The following is a 23846-nucleotide window of genomic DNA, read 5'->3' as shown; positions in this document are numbered from 1 at the left end:
AATGAACAAACTGTTATCTCTTCCAGATATTTGGGATATGCTTAGCCCAGAATTTGGTTAGTGACATTGAGGCTGTCAGAGCCAGCTGGTAAAACTGCTGAAGTAACCACAACAAGACACTGGACAACTGAAACCCTCTGAAACCTCCAGTGTGTCGCTCCGACACCAAGCTGTATGGACATGGGTGACAGGAAAGCCTTCTCTCCCAAGTAGTCTCAAGTCTAAGTTCCTGGTATTGCAGTGAACCCATGTTTCTTTGAAGTGGGGGAGAGAAGAGAGGGCTATTTAAAATCTGCTCGCTGAATGTTTTTGTTTTAAACCACCAGTTTGAAAGCTGTTGAGCCATGAATCTCTACTGTATTCTTGATCCTGAGTAACAAGTGGACACTTTTTTTAAATCGGTGTATTCAGTGGGACAGAGTTGCATCATTGTAGTCTGTGGATATGCTGTTTATTCTTCGTGTCATGAGCTCTTCAATAGCTGCCAAATATTCCTGAGATGGTCTCTCTCCTCACCACTCTGTAATGGAACAATCTTATTTTCACAGCTAAATAAACATAGCTACAGACCTAAACCCATCAAGCAGGAAGCAACTTTCTATGCATCTATTGTACAGTAAAAGAAATTGTTTTTAAAACAAGGGACATTTTTTTTATGCAAGCTTCCAACCATCTCCCTGTAGCATTTGAGGTTGGAATCAACAGGCTCACAGGGAGAACTGCCTAATTTTATCAACATCTTTCTTCCTTTCTCCACCGTTGTATGAAGGGAAAGGACTTTTGTATTTGACGAACAAGGGTTATAGAGTCTTTGGTTGCTGCCATACCGTAGGACATCAGTCTCTTAAGGCAAGGATGGTATATAACTGTATAAATGTATGAAAGCAGTATGGATGTTGGGCCAAGTGAATAATATTATTCAAAGAATGAATTATATATTAACTTAAAAACCAACAACAACAAAACGTATGTATCTGATGTGGCTAAATCCTTTGTTTCTCTGGAATTTAGTGTAGCCTACTGTATTTAGGGATCTCACTGATATTAGTGTTTTGATATACTTGTGCAAAACTTCTTTTAAGATAATTCATTGGTCTGTTCTTAGCTGAGGCTTTGGTCTTCCTTTTTTTCTTTTTGTCTTCTTTTTTACTTGCATGAGCTGTGGACTAAGAATATGTGACACTCCAGTGCTTTAAATCTGTGCATATGTTTGAATACAGTCTAATCCAAACTTATTTATTGCTAAATGCATGTAATTATGGAAAGATCATATCCCATTCCCTTGGAAGTCGGAGAGAACAGCTTTTACCAGAGTAAATGCTTACTGACAGCGAAGAAATCCTTGCTATGGAGACGTGTCTCCCTTTGTTGCTCTAAATGCAACAAAAAGCTTTCTTGAAGAAACGGAATAAAAATTTTAAAATAGAAGTGCGTATTAGAATCAGCCACGACAGACTCTTTTGAGTTGGACAAGTGAGCAGAATTTGAGATAAAGCACAAATAGTGAAGAATTATTAGATCAGCCTCCATCCAGCTTAGAGTTTTTGATTCCTTCTTCACTAATAATAGTGAACTTACAAACCTGACCATGGCTTGGGTAGTTTTATTGCACTTTGTATAAATTTAACGTGGTGTATGACCCTTCTCAGTATCTTTAGAACCACTCCTGAAAGCTGTGAGGTCTTGGCTCGTGCTTTGGTCAGGCAGTGTCAAAGGGTGTGTAGCACCTCTTTGTAAGCGCTCAGCATCTTTCTGAGATGTTTGCCCTAAAATGACGTATATGTGGAGAAGTGATGAATGCGTTGCTTTCAAAGCTTCCCTGTGCTGGAGGATGGACAGAAGGCTGGTCTGATGACCTATTAAGGCTTTTCTCATCCTATGACTCTTAAACATGTGAGTATTCGTACCCTTGCACGTTTTGCCTTTCTGTGCTTCAGTCAGTTGTGGTTTTGTCCCCACTGAAGGCTGGTGGTAGGCACACCGGCGCTCTACTGATGCTGCAGACACTCCTGATGTCCTCCTGTCTTTGAGCATTACCTCATCCTCTTCTGGTTAACTCCCACTGATGGGCTCTGAGTCAGGCAGCCTCCATATCCTTTGGTATCTGCTGTTAAAGGCCAGCCATGACTCAGAGCAGGTTTTTTTTTTTTAAAGCCTTCAAAAGCAGTTATAATTCACTGTCCTTAATAAAGTTGGTTCCACCTCACCGCAGTGTTATGTTTTTCTTAGCAACTCCTCAAGTTGAGGAGTTATTGGTGTTTGTTTCCTTGCAAAGGGACACACCTTTTTGCCTGATAGCAGCAGGACAGACAGATCGTCAGCACTAGTGTTGCTGCACTGAGACAAAACGGTGTGGGAAGGAATCAGGGAAGCGTGATTGAGGAAGCAATCGCTCCACCCAAGAGCCTTGATTGTGACCCAGTGCTAAAAAAGCCCATGTTACAGAAACATTCCTTGTTGCCACTGATCTTTAATACTGCTGTTACTGCTGAGGGCTTCTGAATGCAACTTCATTCTTCTACTTGAATTTCTGCAGTTGTACTGTATTGGCCTTCTGTCTTGTCACAATGTTCTCCAAGTTCCAGTCCGCTGGATGTGCTTTTGACAGTGTCAGACTGATAAGAAGGTAAACGCTCTGAGGTGAGCAAATATTGTTTTCGCTACTTGGACGTCTACACACAAATGTGCATCGCTTCTGCTGAGTCCCAGAATAACTGACTGTTCTTATAAAAACCACTAAATAACTTATTTTTCTAGAGCTTGTCTTCATTGCTGCAGTGCTGATCCTTCCCTACTCCCACGAGATGCTCTTATTTTCCGCATTTTTGCAGTTGTTTGACAGATGCATACTGAATGTTTGGGATTAGCTGTCTATATTGCACATATGAATCCCACATTTTTTGTCTACAGATCGGGTAAGGTGCCCTAGAAATGCCCGATCAGCAGCTACTCAGGAGCTTAGATGTCCAGTTTGGAAAGCTTGTGGGAGGCCTTGGAAATCAATCTGTTATTATCAGAGCCTGCCAAATGCAAACAAGCTTCCTTCCGGAGAACTTTGTGAAAACTTCAGGTGAGCTGCAACTAGAGCACAACTGCTGGCTGCTCGGGCTCGTTTTGTGAAGCAATAAGACACGGTAGGCAGTATGACTTCCTGGCAATTCCTTGCCTGCCTGCTGTGGCGGTGGGGTCGATGTGAGTCCAGAAGTCAGGGAAACCATTTGCAACATGCAGGAGTCATTCAGAAATTTGTTGTCAGGCTTACGGCCCTCGTGGAGTGTGTGAGAGCTCTGATTGCCGGGCGAGTCCTATAGGATGGCAGTGTTGCTTGATGTGAGGTCTGGTAGCTTCAGCAGTAGCCCTGGCTCTAGAGCCATTTCCAGTTCCCTCACCGAGCCCTGCCAAAGGGCATCGCAGTCCTTGCTCCGCTGCTTTCTAAATACTCTCCATATTCGCAGGCCTTTCTGTTGTTTGATTTTTCTCTCTTTTTATTAATTTTTTTTCTACAATAGCCTAATGGGCAAATGTTTAATTTGTCTCTGTGTCTGTTTCAGTAGCAGTAGGCTCTCTTTGCTTCAAAACCCATAAATTTGCTTGTGATCCTTCAGAGTTTGAAGCTGTGGGGATGCTTCCTTAAGTGTACTCTGTCCTGAAAGCCGCCCTCTCCCCTTCGAGAGAGAACCTAATTGTAGTTCTGGTGTGTAAATAGTGTTTGAAATGTAAATAGTAGCATGCAGATTAAATGATTCTTGCACACGACTGCTTTTCACCTTACAAGTGTTGATGACAGAAGGTGCTGCTGAACGTGGGGAGTGCTGTGAGCACTGTGCCTGGCCACCCCCTCTGCTCGCTGGGGCCGCGGGCCGAGAAAGGGAGGTCAGGGCAGCACCCCAATGGCTGTGGGAGGCTGACATCGCTTGCGACAGGATTACACATGGTGCTATAAGAACTGTCCTGGACGTTAGTCTGTGCTTTAGTGCTTCAGAGACGCCCTTGGTAAAAACTGATTCCGATTAGCAGTGTTGGTTACAAGAGAAACTCGTATGTGCATTTTTTGATTGTTTTCCTTCTTGCTTTGTGTGCCTTTTGGGTGCATTGAAATGGCAGTTCTGCAAGTACCAAGGGAAGAGATTAGACCTCAACAGGTGTCAGACCCCACTCCAGTTCCTCTCTCCCATTTTCGTTTTTTATCTGAAATTTTTTCAGATACCTGTAATTTGTCATGGAATTGTCTAAAGCAAGCGGAACAGCAGTGTTGGAGCCATCTGCTACCAAATTTTGTCACTTAAAGAAAAGAAACAAAAATAAATTCTCTCTCCCTTATCTTGCAGTATAAAAAGTGTTATGACTGCTAGCGGACACCAGGCAGCACTGCTCGCTGTCTTTTGTGTTTTGGCAGTGTAAATGTGTTGATAAAAAGCTCCATCCATGTGTGTGTTCATGTTCACGCTGTGTTCATGGTAGAGGTGGCCCTGATACTACCTTGAGCTCTGGGGAGATTGGGATTTGGGTTTTGTGACTCAGACTCATCTCTAATACCCGTGTTCCAGACTAGTTCCGACTGAATCTCTCTCTCTGGTTCGTTCTGGAGTGTATGGCAAGATGTCGATATTTACCCTTTGTGTATCATTCCTTTTGATATGAATGTATTCTCTTGTGTTCCTTTTTCTATCAGTTGTAAAATTGATTGTAAAAGCCAACGACACTTACCGATTGCGAGTATTGCTATAACAGAACTGCATGCCCAGTAGAGTTTGACTTGAGCTTTAGTTTTCTGATTTCAGACTGGTTACCTTCAGTCGAGGAGAAAAGCATAGGTCAGGTGCATAATGTATTACTTGTCATCTTTAGCATTAGACTGTGGTATTGTATCACATGCTGATCTCAATGGATGTAACTGGAGTCTACTTAGGAAGTTAATGTAACTTCCTGGTAATTAATTTTAAGCTATTGAAAGTGGTCTTGATCATGCTACTTGTGTTCTTGGGTTTTTGTTTTTTAATAGAGGCATTTTTTAGGAATGTTTTAATACACTTATGGACAATACAATAGTTTTAATAGTTGTGCAGTATTCTGTATTTACTTGAAGTAAATCATTTTATATGCAATTTGTTAGATAATTACAATTTTATAAATAAAATTATGTGAAATATGAGGTTGTGAACGTGTACTCTTGATGTAGCACTTAACATTAACAGAAAGACGTGTTCGGGCAAAATTCCTCCAGGAGAAGACCCCCTTGCCTGCCCTCCCCAAGACTAACGGGGGAAATGAATCCCCATGTCTCTTGTATACAAAGTAGAATATTGTGGTCTCATGAAGTCACAAAACACATTATCACCAGCAGCTGCCCTGAAATGAATAATAAGCTAATCCGTGAAGAGCACACCCCCGCACGAGGAGATCCCGTACCTACTGCCCACTGTTGTCGAAGTCTCTGGCTAATGAAGATGCTCTGCTTCTTTCCGACAGGTCGCTGCCGTTCCTCCGACTGCTGCGGCTGCTGGTTAGTACGACTGTTGGAGCTCTCCCCGTAACTGTTTTACTGACCCCAAAGTGTTCAGAAGCCGCTGCTTTACAGGGAGCAGCACAAAGGGGATTCGTCATGACTTAAACTTTTGTGAAGGGGGTGGGAATTTCACTTTTCTAAGTACATGTCCTCAAACGGAAGCAGTGAGAGCTGGCTTATTTGATTGTGCAGGTCTGATCGGGTAACGATGACTTGCGCTTGTTTAGACAGAGGAGGAAGTTCAGTATTTCAAACTGTAGAGCGAGCTAATCCAATTCAGTATCTCAAATCCTACAGCTTTGTCCCCAGAACACCACGGTGACCGATTTAAAGGCCCATGTCTATATCTAAATTGAAGTCCAATGCCTTTTGCATATTTCAGGCATATACATTTAGCTGTATGTATGGAAATGACTTGGCAAAATAAGAATGCAAATGTGGACACCTTGGGTGGAGAGGTAAGAACAAAAGTTAACCAAAAAGAAGCAAAGCTGAGGGCATTGCCAAAATCTTCATAACTTGCAATAGGTGTAGCGCACTTGGATAAGCCATTTTCATGATGGAAGGGGAGACTGGGAGCAGGTAGCTGCAGTCTGTCAAACTCATAACAGACTTGCACGTTGTGGCCGATTGCCATTTCTAGGACTTTGGAAACAAATGGCCTTTTCTGGGTCTTGTGGTCTCATTTGGCCAACAGGTCCTGGATCCAAGGCCTATGATGCTGCCATTTGTCCTGTACCCAAAGTGAAACTTTCCCTTGTATTTCTACACTGTGATACGTAAAAACATGTGGTTTTTATCTTCCTGACTGATGCGATGCTACATCTTGCAGGAGTCATACAGATGCAGACCGATGTGAGACACCAGGCGGCTCTGCCTGCCCTGTGTTGTGGGACAGCCGTCATTGTTCTAGATAGGTTTGCTGCAGCAGTAAACAAATGAAGAGACCGGATATCTGGCATCACTGTCACAAAAATAGCCTGAGCAGCAGATTGCAAGCTTTGCGTAGATGTAATCTGTCTACTAAACATCTAATCAGAATTGTTGTCAGCAATTTCAATTGACTTCAGTCAAGTGAGTAGTGAAACGTGCATGATGGTAATGTCCTTAGATCCCATTTCACTTATTAAAAGCAGCTCAGAGGATGAACGATTTACCAGCTACATAGAAAATGACCTGCAGGCTGCAGAGTGTCTCAGAGCAGCACCACGTTTGTGTGGATAGATGGTCTTTTCAATTACCTCCTTCTACTGCGACCTACACCCACCTTTGCCCTTGTGCCGACGTCCCTTCTGTGTATAGGCCCAGCACAGATTTTACTTGGAATTGTAAGTCATTTGATATTCCATCCAGGGAAGCCATTTGAAAGTGGAAGGGTATTGGTGTTGGCCTTTGTGCTTGCTGTGACAGCGTATCCCTAATGAAAATAAGAATATGGCTAATGCTTAACCTGAGGCCCTCGCAGACGATCGGGTGAATGGAATTTTGTTGGTGTCACAGCTTTGTTGGGTATGATTAGCTCGTGTGAGCACTTGAAATTTATACCAATGTCAAAAGGAAGAGTGTCTTTCTAGAACCAAGTAAGTAATTGATAACTGGTCTTTCAAATGTAACTTGGGATCTACTTAAATCAATGAAAATTACTTCCATGCCCAAGAAAACCTGGGCTTGTGTGGGTCCACTGTAACCAGCGTGTTTACAGTCACAGTTCACATTCAGCAGTGCAGAGGTTCTCTTATTTGGAGCCTGGTGTCACAGCTCTACGCTCCGTCAGTGCCTTTGCTGCACTACTACTAGCAAATATTTTTTTGAATGTATTTTTGAATAAGAGGCTGCTGTACAGTTTGGTTTTAGAGATTTTTTTCCTGTGTGTTTTTAGAGATTTTTTTTCCTGTGGCACTGGATTAAATGGATGTGGAATCACTGCTGTGTGAGTGCTCTCCTGTAGCATCCGCTGGGTTTTGGAGTTTAAACTGACTATTTGAGGCTAGTTTCTTTTCATACACAGCTTTGTGTACATAATCCCTTTCCCATCGTGACTGGCATCTTCCCATCACAGTGTCTGTGGGATAGCCAGCGGTTTCATGGAGCTGGAAAGTGAATTTGCAAAGGTCAAAAGCAGTGTTTTTGTAACCAGGTGGCATGGGATCGCATGGGTGCTTGGCCTCTGCGTTTACCTCTACTGCTGATAAACAAGGAGCCTGAAACTTCTGAAGCTTGCACTTCAGCCCTGGGGAACGCCGAATTCACTTCAAAACATTACGGATCTTTGTGCATTGTGGGCTTGATGGAGCTACACAATGGTATAGCACCGTCAAAAATAACATGTGCTGGCTAGCTGGAAACTGCTATCCCAACTGCTCCCTGTTTTGGGGAAGAGTCGTCTGCTTGCTTCCTCACCGGCGTGTTACAAACCTATAAAAGAGCAGCTGTGAGAGAAGATGCTTAAACTGGCAATTTCCCAGCTCCTTTACCTAGGAAAGGAAAAAAAGGCATACTCTTGTATGCTGCATTTCTCACTGGATGGGGTTCCATTGAAAAGCTGCTGCAAGATATGCCTTTAAAATTCCATCTACAAAAAAAACCCAACAAATAAAATCCCAATCCCAAGCAAGCCCGAGAGCACTCACACGTGGCTTTATGGGATAAGGATTGTGTAGTGTATTCCAGTTAAAACGTGCAATTGTTAAACCACACAGTGCCTCTGTGTGAGCATACACAGTGAAAGTGGTTGGAATTGTTTCCTTTGTATTTGCTCAACTGAAAGGCAGTGATTGCTTCGGGGCCAGAGCCAGGAACGCAAAGGGCTCCTCAGCAGCACATGGCAGTGCAGTCTTCGGCTTCTGCGTGTGAATACAAAACAGAACAAACTGCAGGATAAAGTGAGAGCACTGAAGTTTTTTATTTGTTACCTCTAGGTACCACGAGCTTGACATTAATAGGCAAGACCAGTGAATGAGCAGCAGTACATTGCATTCAAACCTGAATCTCCAAAGCACCAAAAATGGAGCTAGATTTACTTCTTAATCCTATAGTCAGCACTAGCCTGAACTTGCTGCCTCTTGTATCGTCCCTAATTTAGTAGTACACTGTTATGCAGCTGGGGGGGGCATGAGGAAAGAGTCATTCTGTAGTACCACTTCTACGTCATCATAGGACTACAACATGCACATTCTACTATGTGGCCCAAGCAACAAGAATACAAGTAGAACAGTTACGAGTGGAGACAGGTTCATGTTAACACCACCTATGAATTTGTAGAAACCTTTTTGGACGGGTACCTACAGCAGTTCATCAATTTGTGTGGGAACATTACACGCATGCACGAGTGATAACAGTGGAAAACATAGCAGGAGCGGCAGCAGGACAGAGGACAAAGGTGAAATCTGTGGCGGGATGCACTGGAAATAAGACCTTCCTCAGCTTTCTACAGCAAGTCTCTGCTCTGTTAGCGAGGCCTGTTGGGCAACAGTTTTGTTCTCATGGCTGCGGAGTTTTGATACAACTTCTAGAAACGCCATGGCCTGCACTTCCTTTTGAAGAGGTTCTGGAAAAAAAAAAGTAGTAAAAGGAATAGTACTTTGCATGAGACGGGCAAGAGAACAGAAAAGGCTGGTGAGTGTGAGAAACTTCTACTGAATGGTACCCCATACGCACACAAATGTACGTATATGTATGCAGAATCTTTTTATTTACTTTTTAAAATTGCTTTTGAGGATGAAGAATAACTTCTCTGGGGCATGCAATGACTCCATGGATTTCAGGTAGAGATGAACGATGAAGCTGCTGCAGAGCAGTTACAAAAATCCACCTGGATTGCCTTCCAAAACAGATTTCACTGCTTTATTCCTTAAACCACCCTGACCCAGTGAGCTTGCCTGAATGGGCTTGTTATATTGTCTGTATCAAATCAGTTCTGGTTGGTTGTGCAGAGGTGTGAAGTGGGTGAGATGGTTCTTTAATGGATATGTCACCTATTTGGTCACTGTTTGCTGTTTGCTTGCAGGTCAGCTCTGAAGTTAATACAAATACACCACCTGGTGCATTGCCCAGTGCTGTGCTCGTGTACACGGTGCGTGGGTTTTACTTGAAACACTGGAGAGATGCAGTTTGATGATTCTGATCCCGGATTGATTGTGCTTTGTATTAATAAGGAAAGGTTGGGAACAACCCATAAAATGGAGCAATTTGTTAAAAAATTTAATAAGTTTTCTCAACCCCCTGTATTCTAGACCTCACAGTTGAGATCCAAAGCAGCTGGTTTTGTTCCATGCCCTGTTCCGGCCACTCTAGTGGACACAGCAACTAAGACCTATATATTTTGGTTTTGCTTCCCAGGTGCTGCTGGGGGCTTAATCCCTGAGTTTCTCAGGAGAAATCCCAACCAGCTGCTTCAGATAGTTATGCTGTATGCTATGCATATTTACTTTTTTACATAGCAAACTTACATTTGTTTCCCTTCCTACCTACTTTGTTGTTAACTTTTTTGGTTTTCTTGCTGTTTAACCCCTACCACGTAAGAGTTGGGAACTCTCAATGCTCTGCACCTGGGAAAGTGCATACACAGAGCAGTATCAGGGAAGCTGTTGGGGTGGTTATGCTGTGTAAGCACTTAGCTCTCTTTCTCCTTCTGAGATATCATCAGGTTTAAGCAGGTGTTACTGAAAGGAATTTCAGGAATTTACTGTGCTTTACAATGGCTGAAGAGCTCTGCGTAACAGCCAGATTCCTGGGAGCCTGAAGACCCTCACACATAGAGGTGACTGTGCTAGTTCCACATGTGCTGTTTGTGCTTAATCTTTACATTACATTTTTCCATTTTCCATTGTCCTCATTTTTTCATTTCATTTTTGCAAGAGCAACTTCCAGATGGCAAAAATCATGTATGTTTTTACAGCTTAACACACAGCTGTTGGCAAGATCAAGTTAAATGTGATGCCAGATACTCTGTAACAAAGGATAGATAGTAAGAACAGCAGACACTGGAGAATCAAACTTAATAATTAAACCAGTGCAACCACTCCTAGTCTTTATGAAACTATACTAGGGTCAATTACTTTAAAACGGCTACACAGGTCTCGTTGCAGTAGAATACAGAAACATGTAAATATAAATGCTCACTGTGTGGAGACAGTGGTGAAAATCAGTGAGAGGCAACAGAGCTGGGAGGGAGATGTATTTTAGTATTTCCACATGTTTAAAGAGCAGATGTGCCTCTTTGAGCTCCCCAGTCCCTGGTTAAAATAGTTAATAGCAGAGTTGCTCACTTGTTACTCTTGTGTGGTCACTAATTTCACACAGGTCTGTTCATCAGGAAGTGGGACTGAACAGAGGGTGAGGCAAGAGGTGGCCCTTAACTTTACAGAGCAAATTACAGATTTGCTTACATTTACAGATGCCACATGTCTAGGCAATGCTTAGTGTGGTGGCAGCCTGAACTCTGCCAGCTGGATAATGCTAATAAAACCCCTTCCTCTAGTGGAATAGTTGACACAGGTATTCGACTTCTAACAATCTGTCAGTCCTGCAGGTGACAAGACTCAGGGCAGGGAAAATGGAAGTGTCAGGCAGAATTTCCGAGGATGATTATTTTCATTGGAAGCAGTGGGAATACATGCAAAGACATCATGGTGAGGCTGAGGGAATCTCTGCAGAAAGGTGACCACTCTAAAATAGATGGATAATCCTAAGCACGTAGTGGCTCAAAACTGTCATGAGTAAAAACTAAATGATGTGTCTTAATAGTAATGTAAATGCTTACTGGAAACCGAGGCTTGTTAGCAAATTCTGAGCACAATTTTTGTACGCTGAGATGTATATACTGTTCTAAACTCAAATATTTGTTCATTTAAGTGGCAATGATACAGCATTCACACACATGGATGTGCAGGTTACCAGTTACACCTACAGTAGGCATGGTGAACTCTGTTTAAGGGGTAGGGAAAAGCAGCTTTGTTTACAGAAACAGCACACACTTAGCTATGATAACTTTTAATAATTTCAACTGAATTGCTGTAAACTCATCTCTGGAGAACCTTCAGATGTTTCACACTTGGCAAGTGGTGCACAGACAGGCTCCGAGTTTCCACTGTTCAGTACTCAATCCAGTTCTTTGTTATCTTAGTTGTCTGTAAATTTCTAAAACCTTTCTGGAATGAAACTTGCTCTCCTGCCACAGCATAAATATGTCTCAAAGAACTGAATGGAAGAAATGCAGCCACTTCTTGAAACCTCATCTGGAAGTCAAATTTCCCAGTCATCCCTTGCTCTTTACTTTGTTTTCTGTTTTCCCACATACCGATGGGAAGTTGCAATATCAAACCACAGCCAGCTATGCCATCCTCAAAACAGCATGACCTTTAGCAGAGGGTTAGTTCGGAAAGATTAGACGTAGTGCCGAGGACTGGTACATGTTAAAGCATGGCCTCCTCATTTGCCATGAAATGGAACAGTTGTGCCTGGTGGGTTGAGTGTGTGAGGGCTGCTGAGGGAATGACTCTTCCTCGTGAGGTTAAGTGTGAGTACCCCTCCTAAAGCAGGATTATAGCCTACGTAGTCTACTAAGCACTCACGTGTCCTTGCAAATATTACCTGTATCTTTATTGGTTTCCTAGCATTCTTCTAAGAATTTAAAACTACAAGTGAGGAGGCTCGTTGCAACCTTTTCTTCCACAAAATTTTCCTTGACTAAGTTGACCAATTTAAAAAAGCCATCACATATCAATTATGAGGAACCTGCAGCTCAAGATGAAAATAAAGTTCTTGTTATCTGCATATTTACAAAGACAGCCTGATACTGTACAATCTTCAATGCATTCCATTTCTCGCCTCTCAGCTGCAGTTCGAGCTGGCTGCATCCTGCAGAAGCTGGAGTCCAATTACTGCAGTTAATATTCAAAACTGAGTTAACAGCCTCTTTCTTGACACTTAGAAACATTATAAATGAAGTGTCACAGTAAATTGAACCCTTCTGTGTACATTCATCATATACGGAGAAGCAGTCTCAGTGTGTGTTTGCACACATTCTATGCTCTGGCTAAAAGAGAGAACTAAGTTTCAATACATAAATCTCTCAGGAAAGCAGCCCCCCCTGAATACTCACCAGATCCTATAAGGGCACAGATCAGCACCATGGAGTTGTATTTTATTTCTGGTGCACTCCTGTCATCTGAGAGCAGTCTGTGTAGAATCTGAACAAGCTGAGCATTTTCAAGATCCTTTTCAGCAGTGACTGAAACACAAGTGAAAATTTATAAATCCAGAAGTACCGTTTGCTTTGATGTTTCTGTGTATTAACCGTTTATTGACACATGTATCTCTCCCTGTAGTGAAAGTGGTACTGTGGTACGTAATCACTGGCATAAAACTGAAGCACGTATTAAGACAGTATTGGTGACAGGAATCATAGCTCTTGCTATAAGAAATGTAAAATAGCCTAACTGCTTGAAAGGACACCTAGAGTTCAATGATAAAATCCAGTTTAAATGTGCAGTTTGCTGATGGAAAAGCCACCAGGCTCTCTAGCTATTTAGGCCAACACCTGCAATATTTCAGCTTTCAATACTTCCTTTCCCTGAATTTGCTTTTGGATATTATGTGAGCAAATATAGACACTGTAATTCTTGATTCTGTGGTAGAGGGAGCTCAGGTTCCATTATAAAAGCTGTGAATAACTTCCCAAGATCAGAGTGTGAATTATTTTCTCTGTAGTTATCTAAGAAGCATTATATACTGCATTCGGGCTCGAAACCTTTAAATGTCTGAAGACAAGACAGAGGAGGATTAGATGATTCATATGAATAGGAACGTTTTTCCTTTTACTTAAAACAATTCCCTGATGCATTGGCAGTGATTTGGAAGTTGAACATAGCATTGCTGTACTACAATGATGGCAAAGAGATGTAAACAAGACCAAAAATATTTAATGTTGCTTGTTTAGTTCACTGCCTTAGTTAATAAGCAAGCAAACATGATTAACAAAACCTCTGTTGGACATTTACCTTTTTGTTTGGCGAGCTGAGCTACTACAAAGGCAAAACAAGACATGTTTCTGCTGTCATATGGCCAACTCCTGCACTCCTTTCTGTGGAGCTAAATAATGATTAAGACATTTCTCATCCACCACTCTGTGTATTCTGTAGCTCTCACTGATGAGGTAAGTGAAAGCTGTACTCTGATAAGCCCTCTTGCAAAGGGATTAACCATTCTGGTGTAGGAATGTAGTCAGGTCATAATCTCCACTCTGAAGTATGATCTTCTTATCTGTTGCCTTTTGGGTTTTATCCAAAACCTGGAAGTTAATGTTTGAGGGCCTTTCTAGATCATGTCATCACCTACCAGACTGATCGGCAGATGCTGCATTACCAGCAAAATCCTGGTTTTTTGCATAACTTTACTGCCTGCTTAGGTCTACATGAATTCCCACGAATGTCCATTCTACTGAAAGGCAGGTGGAAGGAGGAGGGTTTTCTACACTGCAAAAGAAACTCACACAACTCTCCCTCTATGACTTCTCTGGGGCACAGTGTGGAAAGAAAACAGGTAACGTTAACTGCTGGGATACTCACCTAATTCTAAAGCTGCTATCAATGCCAGTGCAACAAGAGCTTCATTTTGCATTATTACGTGTTCACTGGTTGCCATGGTTACTAAGTGTTTGATGCCACCACTCTGTACAATGGTCCTAATTACATCCTAAAAATAAACAACGTAGATATGAAAAAAATCTGCATTGCATACAAGCTGTATTAAATAACAGAACTGTCATGGATGCTGTTATCTTTGGGTAAGGGTGTTCACTGGCTTTATGCCCATATCATCACTTTATACATAAACATACATGCAGGTAGGCCAATAAAATATGTGCTATTACTCACAATTATAGGACACAACCTGTTAAACCAAGCCAGTTAACCATATGACTAAGGTAAGATACATGTAATGAACTCTTTTCCAGGTTATACTGTGTAACTCCCATTCTCATGCTGCATGTAACTATGAGTCTGCTCTTTGGTATGTTTGAAATCAGCTGGTGTTCAATGATCATTAGTTTTCCCTTCTTCATGCTGCGATGTTTAGAAAACCTTAGCAAAAGCACCATGTACTTGGGGGAAGGAGACATGAAAACACAGTTTTAATAAATTTATCAAATCCTTCATCTCTCTCCATGGATTTTCAGAGTTTCTTCAAAATGTTCAGAGAGGCAAAATCAAATATTAAATTTTAGTACATAATAGAAATAGTGTGCTTGAAAATAGAATAGTGTGCTTGAAAAAAGGTTTTTAGAAATGGGCAGGAAAATGAGTAGCATTCTTCTGAAGTATTATGGAATTTTCCTGCAAATATAAAGTAGGTTAGGAAAGGATAGTTACGGGATACCAATGTGTTGGTTCTCATTCTAAAGCCAGCAGTTAAATTGAGCTGTTGCCCCGTGTCTGGGATATGAAAACGCTGACTGAATTAAATGGCTTTAAAGCAGTTTAAAAATACACAGCTGGGATTTTGTTTTCACATACAGAATTTGATCTAACTTATCCATGTAACAAAGCATTAATAACGACTTCTGGTGTCCACAGGTCTTTTGATTATTTGTTAGTTTGTATTTTAAAAGTGGGTTTGTTCCTAATGTTTTCACCATTACACATCCCCAAAAGACATGCAAAACGTTTGCCTGTAAACCAGGTAACTTGGCATGATGAAGGGAAACTGTTCAAGGAAATGTGGGTGGTGTTTGTTGTTTTTCTACTTGTTCAGTGGATACACAAAGTTTTGGAATAGTAGTTGTTTATGGAAATAAGAATCTGATTTTAAGTTTTAATCAATGTAGTGGATTTCCATTTAATGCACACATGCCTTTCTAGCTCCAGCCACAAGCCAAAACTCATTAACTGATACCTGTGTTTAGAATGACTTATCTTTCAGTGCTTACACAGGCTACGCAGTGACATTCTTTATGCAAGGAAACAGACACAATATGATCATAAGAACTGAAAACTGAAATATTTTTAGATAATTATACCGATGATGCTAGTGGCACAAGTCACAGCCTAATGACTCGAAAATTTCACATTTAAAACCTGCCTTCTTCTGAGTGACATAATGTATGCAAGCATGCAAGAATTTTTATATTTTTCCTTACTTGATGTGTTTTATTATTTGTAGCTTTCTGATGAACTCCAAAGTAGTTTTGAGGTGTCACGGAATAATCTGAGAACTTCTAGTTTCTATTTGAATGAATGTGGCATTTTGGCTGTCTAAGCTTTGGGAATCAAATGGTACCTTTGACACATATATACATTTTATTTTTTGTAGGTGAACATCACCCTCTAAAAGACAGAACCAAACAGAAGAGATGACAGCAGTCAGGTTTGGTGTCTATGTGCCTTAACTTCCATAGATCTACTCCATTTTTTAGAATCATAGAATTGTTTGGGTTGGAAGGGACCTTGAAGCCCATCCAGTTCCAACCCGCCCCCCGCCATGGGCAGAGACACCTCCCACTAGATCAGGCTGCCCAAGGCCCCATCCAAACTGGCCCTGAACACCTCCAGGGATGGGGCAGCCACAAATTCCCTGGGCAACCTCTGCCAGTGCCTCACCACTCTCATTGTGAAAAAATTCTTCCTTATGTCTAATCTAAACGTGCTCCTCTCCAGTTTATACCCCTAGTCCTATCACTACAAGGCTTTGTAAACAGTCCCTCCTCAGCTTTCCTGTAGGCCCTTCAGGTACTGGAAGGTTGCTATAAGATCTCCTCGGAGCCCTTCTCTTCTCCAGGTTGAACAAGCCCAACTCTCTCAGACTGTCCTTGTATTCGAGGTGCTACAGCCCTCCGATCATCTTTGTAGCCTCCTCTGGACCTGTTCCAAGAGTTCCATACCCTTCTTATGTTGAGGATTCCAGAACTGGACACAGTATTCCAGATGAGGTCTCACAAGAGAGGAACAGAGGTGCAGAATCACCTCCCTCGACCTGCTGGCCACGCTTCTTTTGATGCAGCCCAGGATACAGTTGGCCTTCTGGGTTGCAAGCGCACACTGCCGGCTCATGTCGAGCTTCTCATCAATCAGCACCCCCAAGTCCTTCTCTGCAGGGCTGCTCTCAATCATGTCATCCCCCATCGTGCACTGAAATCGGGGATTGCCATGACCCCGGTGCACGACCTTGCACTTGGCCTTGTTGAACATCATGAGCTTCTCAGAGGCCCACTTCTCCAGACTGTCCAAGTCTCTCTGGATTATATCGCGTCTTTAAATAAAGCATAAGTTTTCTAAACTACTGTTGTCTTTGCAAATATCACCCCAAATCCCTTAAAATTAAAAACTGAATTCAAATCTAATGTGCTGTAAAGAACCATGGAGTTGTACTCCTTTGCAAACCTAGAGGGCAGCAAAAGCATTAAAAAAACCCACTGTCTCAGCTCTGTTTTCCTATTCCAGACAAGTTTCCTCTATAAATAAGCCACACAAAAGTGTGATAATTATCTGTGATAATTTTGTTAAATTCTGTATTAATATATATTTGATGCCATCAATAGCGTCACTGAATTTAAGACTGAATTGTCTTTTCCTTTAGAGACTATTGATAAAAACTCGCATCTGTGGTGGCGTAGGCCATCTACACATGCATCTTGTAGACTGTGTATGTGGCAGGTAGAAAAAAATGAGAACTTGGAAAAAATGAAACCTGATCTGTTTTAGAGGCTGAATATAACATAAAATGGAGAATGGGCATTAGAAAGAGATGGTAACATTAGGAATCAACAAAGATTTAAATCTCTTTAAGGCCTGTTGATTTGTTTTTTCAGAGAGGCTCAGTACAGATCAAGCAATAAGTTTTTCACGTTAATAATAAGTTATTTCACAATAAGTTTTTCACGTTAGAAATACAATGCATGATTGAAGAGGTCACTGTGTGAGTTCTCTAAATCACGCTTGCTATTTAAGGTCAGCCATGCAGCTTGTGTGCTCATCATTCAAAGAACATACTAAATGAAGTCCGAACCTGAAATAGCTGGTTTTCAGAGGAGATGCTTTTGTCTCTTCTAAAGCTATATTTTGCCTAATACTCCCCTGAGCTAGGACCATGGAATTGGACTGATTATGGAAAGGTTATTTGGTTTATGCAAAGGTGATAGGAGGGACAGAACTCACTTGTCCCACAGTTTCTCTTTAATGTTGTACCTTTTGCCCTGTATACAAGCAATCCTCTGTTACAATTTGGAATAAATGATCATTTCTACATTAGATTCTTAAAACTATGAAAAATGCTATGTGAACAGCAAGAGGACAGACTATTTGTGGATCTCAATTTTATATAAAACAAAATCGTAACAATTGAGTGCAATGACTCTTCATATACAGCATCACTAAAACGTAAACAACATGCCATGCTGAACTTCTATAAGATGCAGTTCAAATTAAAATGAATCAAGACTTAGCTATGTGAATCCCAACAGTGTTCCTTCAACTGGCCTGCCACCCTGAAACTGTTTTGCTTTCTTTCTTTAACTACATAGTTCCAGTGAGCAGTTAAACCCACTGCTTGTATCTGACTGGCAGGTCCCAGATGCAGAGCAGATGTAATACATGAATTAACCAGCCTGGCTCTCTACAAGGATTACGTACTGGAGCCTCAGCTGCCAATGCCATGTGCAGAGGTAACTCTTAGTTCTTACACGCTCACCTTTTTCACCACTAACTTACTTTTGATTTGCTGTGTCGTATAAGCGCAGAAAGTAGTCTGTTGGACTCCCCCATCACACCTGCATGATCCTTGGCTTCACACCACTCCACCAATCGTTCCACCAGCTTTACATTTTTGCCCAGCTGTTCAGCTGCTTCTGCTACGTGATGCCGGAGCCAATAACACAACAAAAAAGTTGTCACTTTTTAAAGCAATTGCTAGAAAAATAAACTGAAAGTTACTGACTAGAAAGAATTTAAACAGAACTTCACTAGCTTGCACTAAAACAAAAGGAAAAGTCTAGGTTGCATGGAAGGAAGTAAAGCCAGTCAAAATGGAAACAAAATACAGGAAAACATTCATAATCCAGTTTTTAAAAACAACTTATCATCAGCGCAGTTAATGAGGCTTGTGCATTGACTAACAGCAGGGAGCATAAAGGTGATGTCACACTGCCAGGTGAGCTTGCTCAAAAAATTAAAACCAGAAGGGATTGCTGCCAGAAGGAAGCACTGTGGTCAGTTAGATTAGGTTTTATAGACTAAGTCACGCAAGTTTCTTCAGCGAATTTGTTTCACATGTAATAGCTTTGCTAGAACTAGAATGGATCTTTTGAAAAAATCTGCAAGAGTGGGACAAAAATAAATACTTGACTAATTTATCTCATTAACTACTTCTGGTTTTTAGCAGACTTCTGATTTTATTAATCCTCATCCTCGAACAAGCTGTTGAACTAAAAGGTGAAATTGCAGTTTATCAATTAGCAAGTGCATTACAATGTTTCAAGGAGCTACATACAGCCAAGAAATGCCGTAAGTGAACAGCAAAACAGGAGCGGTAGCTTAACACATAGTCTTAATGTGATGGTGTAGGAGAGTTCTGAAGTATGAAAGTAAATAAGCATTTGACATCTATTCTGAGGGTCCCTGGTAGCCAATTTAGAAGTTCTGAAAAAAAAACCAACAACCCACATTCCTCTCTCTTCACATATATATTCAATTTATTCCAAGACTTCAGGAATGAAATTTTTAAACCCACTCTGGTTCCCTCTAACAAGAGTCTTGGCAGTGTATCACAGATTGAACTAAAGAGAATTGCTTAACAGAGAAAACAGTTTATTTTTACCTTGTGCATCTATTAACATTCTTAATGTTCCCAGCAGCTTGAATTGAACAGGGGGCATCTCCGATCTGAGAAATTTCAATACAGCTTCTGCAACACCAGCTGAGAGCATCTTAGCCTTATTTACAACTGCATGAATAAAGAACAGGGATGATCTCAAGAAAATTTCTGGAAAATGCAGTTTATTTCCAAGATGGTCTTGAAGCAAATTTTCACATACAGTTTGAAAAATAAGCTTGTGAACACAGACTTCAGGAGCATACGTGTGCACTGACAATACTGTGTTGTGGAAAAATGTCATGGTTGCTAAGACACAGGTGTGAAATTAAGTGCTTTATCCTAGCACACACATCTAATTTCCAGTGTTCAGCCTCAACGTGAACTGAAGGCTAGATTTTTCCCCTTTGTTTAGGAAATGTTTTCCACATAATGCATCAAGCAGAAGCCCAGGCTAGTACTTCCACCTATGAGGAAACTTCTAATTCCCAACAACAATCTTCTGTTTCACAGAGGCAAATGAACTAAAGCATCTAATTAGCAGAATAACCTCTAATCCAATACTTTATATGAACAATACTGTGGCCTTACACGTCTGGAGCCTGTAGTTCTCGTATTGACCCCACAACCTCTCTTTCATCCCCTCCACTAGTCTACATTCTCCACTTTCATGGAGTGCTCTGAAATATACAGAAGGTGCAAGCTTGGTCCAATAATGTACTTTGGGAAAAAATCACTTATTTCACATTCAAAGTAGTGTTTAACAAGCAGCTCATCACTGAGGTCACTTGCTCATTTGTCTGTAACAATATACATGAACTCTTAAGCAGGTCTTTGGCAGAAATCCTTGAGGCAGCAGGGAAACTTGCTGACTGATGAAAGTCAATATAATTACTCACTTGAGAAAGGTAAGCAAATGGCATACCAGTAAAGCTGCCTGGGTTTAGTTATGTTTGCATAATCATTTGTAGAAAGTTATTGTTTGTAAAAACTGAAAATAGTAAAATCAGGTTGAACGGATGAAAGATTTATTTTTGGCTTGGTACAAGAAAGCATATACAAGCATTACTTGCTTTGTTTTTATATGCACGTGCTCTGCCTTTTATTCTTGGGTAATCAAAACTCATACAAATGAAGTTGTTAAAAATAACAAAATGAGCATTCAGTTAATTGCCTACAAATAGTAACTAATTACAATAGACTGTCTATTCTAACAGTCCACCTCCAGCTCAAATTTGGGAATCATCAAAGCCTTAGAAAGTTACAGTAAGATACAGTGTTTCAACAAAGTGGGCACTGCTCTGTGGTGGGGACTCTCAGCTGAGAGGCAGGTCCCAAATGAAACAAAAAACGGTGCTATTGACAGACAAGATTGAGAAATCATATCTGAGGCCTCCTGACCTCCCTGCCTATTACAAAGCTGCTCTTCCTTGTTTTTCAACTTGGCAAAGGACAGCCAACAGACCTATGACATATTTAAAACTGCTTGTCACAACTGCTGTGCAAAAGATATGAAAGCAATGATGGGCTTGAATGAAAAGCAGTAGCCTGACCTGTCTCTAGGACTGTCAGTCAGTTCTCCCACGCTCATCCCCTGGGGGGATGCAGTGTGGGAAGAGAATTTCACCTTCGGGTAATTAGCAATGCAAAGTGAGGCTTACCAGGAATAGCCAGGTTTCTGAGAGCACTCAGTGCAGCGTGCTGCACAGTTACATTTCCATCCTCCACATGTCTGTCTAGCAGATCCATCAGCTTTTGAACTATGCCATTATCCACCATATGGATGCAGTTTCCGTCTGTGTGAGACAAGACAATTCGCTTGTGAATGGAAGATCATTACTCAGATCATTACAAGAGCTTTTTAAGAATAGAAGGGCTATTTCCTTGCTTCTTTCTAGATTTCATTGTTGAGAATTTTATCATCCATTATCAACAAGTTGCGGTGCTCAGGACAAATGTAGAAGAGTGATATAAGAAACACTGAAGAAGGCAGAAATACCCTGTACCCCTCTACAAATGTGAAACAATTTTAAAAGCAGGCTTAATGCTTTTCAGGATTGTAAAGCATAAAACTACTGCTATTGCTGTATAACTCAACACCAGCTTTACTACAACATGCAGTTTTTGTTTGTAGCAGTTCAGAGAGAGCATGATAGAAGGGCATAGATAAATTACATAAGCTATTATGGCATATTCTTACCATTTCTGGCAAAATTTGCAATAGCCAATGCTCCTGCAAGCTGTAGCTGATGGCTATTGGAAGGAATCCATGAAAGTACTCTTTGGAACACACTGCCTTTTCCTCCTTCAAATAACTTTTGCATGGATTCATCTGGGGTAAAAAGCATAGACAGTCAGCAAACCAAAGAAGTGCCTGTTAGGGAAAATTCTAAATTGTGAAGCTCTGCTGGCTTCACTGCAATTAATCCATCCTGCAATGGGATGAGAGACAAAACCTGACCCATTAAGTGTTAACTGGCAGGTAGCAAGGCCTCTAGGTTATTTAGAAAATTAATAAATAGTAAAATTCAGCACCCAAACAGCATTACAAGTATCTGCTGTTGCTTTTCAGAAGACAGTGACACACTGTACTTACCTCCTAGCAATAATAAAACCATAAGATCAGAAGCTGTTTTAAGCTCTGCAATATCCTCTTCTTTGTCACTGTTCACAGTCTTCTGGACAGCCTCAAGTAAACATTCCACCAAGCCTGCTTCAACCAGCTGCAGTTTAATGACATCTGAAGAATAGCATGGACAATAGGAGTCAGAATCATGATTTTAAATACATCTGTTGTACCTACATGTAGGATAGCCTGTGAAAAGAAGTAGTGATGTCAAGGGTTTCACTGACAGCTTGTGTAGATAAAACTGCAACCTCTTTACATTAAATTCTCAGGGCCAGCTTCTGTTATAGTTCATCTACCAGGCCCTCTCCTGCCTCTGGACTGCCTTTAGAGCACAACTATATGCTGAAGCTGGATGGAGCTGCTCTTCATTGCTCAAAAATGAAGATATTTCTCTAAAGCAAACTTCTAGCATCTCAATCACCATACAGCAGACTTGTAAGGACTGTGCCATGACTGGGATTGTGTTGCAGAACAAACTTTGGGTTTCTTATTCTGTTTCAAGTACAGAAGAGCTGACTTCACTGAGACATGCAAGGATAAAATATAGAACTTTTTGATGAAATCTCAGAGCAAGTGATGACCAATTTCTTTTAGCTGAGCCAAGATTTCTGCCATGCGCTGAAAGGGCTGCAGGAGGAGCACACTAAGGCCACATCTAAAAGGCTGGGTTGGAGAGAAATTTGTTGTGATTGAAGGAAAACTGGAAACTGATGAGGCAAACTAATTTCTTCGTTATTGGCAACAGGGCTCAACAGAAAAGGTGACAGATGTGTTTTTCAGGTGGTGATATAGAACTTGGGAGCAATATTTTTTGTTGTTTCTACATAACAATCTTCCACAGATTTTTCCCTGTGAACTCGGAGCTGGGAATCTCCTTTACATGCCTAAACTTCCTTTCTCCTAAGCAGGAACGGCAGGTAGTCTGATGCTGTGTTATGTCTTTTTGTTATGTAAAAGTGCTTCTGGTAGTTTTTGCATAATGATTTTAGAAAGCACAGTCACAAACCTCTGCAGAAATGTGCAAACAAATGGATTTCTCTTAGATTTTAGCATGAAATAGAGTTTTAACAGTAAGAAGATTAACCCAAGTTAAAGTATTTACAAAGGCCAAAGTTTTGGAAATTTTTTTTTGTATAGTTTATAAGCGACAGCTGGGTGAGGAAAAATGCTCTACCCCTGGTGAAGGATATGTCTGACTCTGTTTCCCACTGCCACTATGCTTTTTGCCTGAGTGAAATTCATTGTTCTGCTAAGAACAGCTGACCTTCTCATGAACTTTGTTAGAGAATGCAAAATATCCAGTTGGGATTTTTTTTAAATAGGCACTTTCACACTGAGTAATTTCAAACCCAGAGAGTTCTCTTAGTTACAGAACACCAGGTTGGAGATGTTCTGTGGTTAGAAATATAAGTTGCTACACCAGTGTGCTTAAACATCAACAAAACAAAGCAAAACAAAACAAACTCAAAAAACCCCCCAACCACCAAAATCCAGACTCTGCAAATACTTAATTTTGATGTTTTTGGATCCTGACCTATTGCTAATTATCTACAATTAAAAGCACCTAAATACTATCAGCATATTGCACTCATTTAAACATGCCTTGAATCCACAGCAGAAGAGTTCAGCTGACTACTTCATAACATGCAAGTACCTGAGTTATCTTCAGCAGCACCAAGGTTATCAAATTTTACTGAGACTATAAAACATAGTCTAAGAAAAATTAAGGATTTGAACTGAAATATGTCAAACAAAAGGCTCGACCCAATTCTGTGTCAGTCTCCAAGGATCGAACAGTCTTAGAGCAACTTGCTAGTTACTATATAATAAATACATTTTGGCAAAATGTGCATTTTTCGAACTGAACAAAGGCATCCTGTTTTCATGTAACACTTAAGAGACAAAACA

At 40.9% G+C, this 23846-nt stretch overlaps 2 protein-coding genes across 7 annotated transcripts in view; one reads left to right on the top strand and one right to left on the bottom strand.

Moving 5' to 3' along the window:
- TSPAN5 (tetraspanin 5) overlaps window positions 1-5132 on the top strand; it is a 92365-nt gene extending 87233 nt beyond the window's left edge. Inside the window, exon 8 of the mRNA XM_009556411.2 lies at window positions 27-5132. Coding sequence (XP_009554706.1) covers window positions 27-92 — 66 coding nt within the window. The 3' untranslated portion in view covers window positions 93-5132. The remainder of the gene's footprint in view (window positions 1-26) is intronic.
- Window positions 5133-8379: 3247 nt separating this feature from the next.
- Window positions 8380-23846, bottom strand: part of RAP1GDS1 (Rap1 GTPase-GDP dissociation stimulator 1) — a 92874-nt gene continuing 77407 nt past the window's right edge. For 3 of the 6 annotated variants that reach the window (XM_054064916.1, XM_054064914.1, XM_054064919.1), the window contains 8 exons: window positions 21906-22049; window positions 21510-21641; window positions 20971-21105; window positions 19316-19441; window positions 18211-18350; window positions 14074-14200; window positions 12609-12737; window positions 8381-9053 (listed from right to left, as the gene is read on the bottom strand). In XM_054064916.1, the coding sequence (XP_053920891.1) occupies window positions 8926-9053; window positions 12609-12737; window positions 14074-14200; window positions 18211-18350; window positions 19316-19441; window positions 20971-21105; window positions 21510-21641; window positions 21906-22049 (1061 nt within the window). In that variant the 3' untranslated portion in view covers window positions 8381-8925. Of the gene's footprint in view, window positions 9054-12608; window positions 12738-14073; window positions 14201-18210; window positions 18351-19315; window positions 19442-20970; window positions 21106-21509; window positions 21642-21905; window positions 22050-23846 lie in introns of all 6 variants that reach the window. The other 3 variants (XM_054064918.1, XM_054064920.1, XM_054064915.1) reach the window with 2 other exon arrangements.

The sequence above is a fragment of the Cuculus canorus genome, chromosome 4 (assembly GCF_017976375.1).
Source record: "Cuculus canorus isolate bCucCan1 chromosome 4, bCucCan1.pri, whole genome shotgun sequence".
NCBI classification, from domain to species: Eukaryota; Metazoa; Chordata; class Aves; order Cuculiformes; family Cuculidae; genus Cuculus; species Cuculus canorus.
The sequence above is the reverse complement of the archived record's forward strand: the minus strand, read 5'-3'. Positions and strand labels throughout refer to the sequence as shown.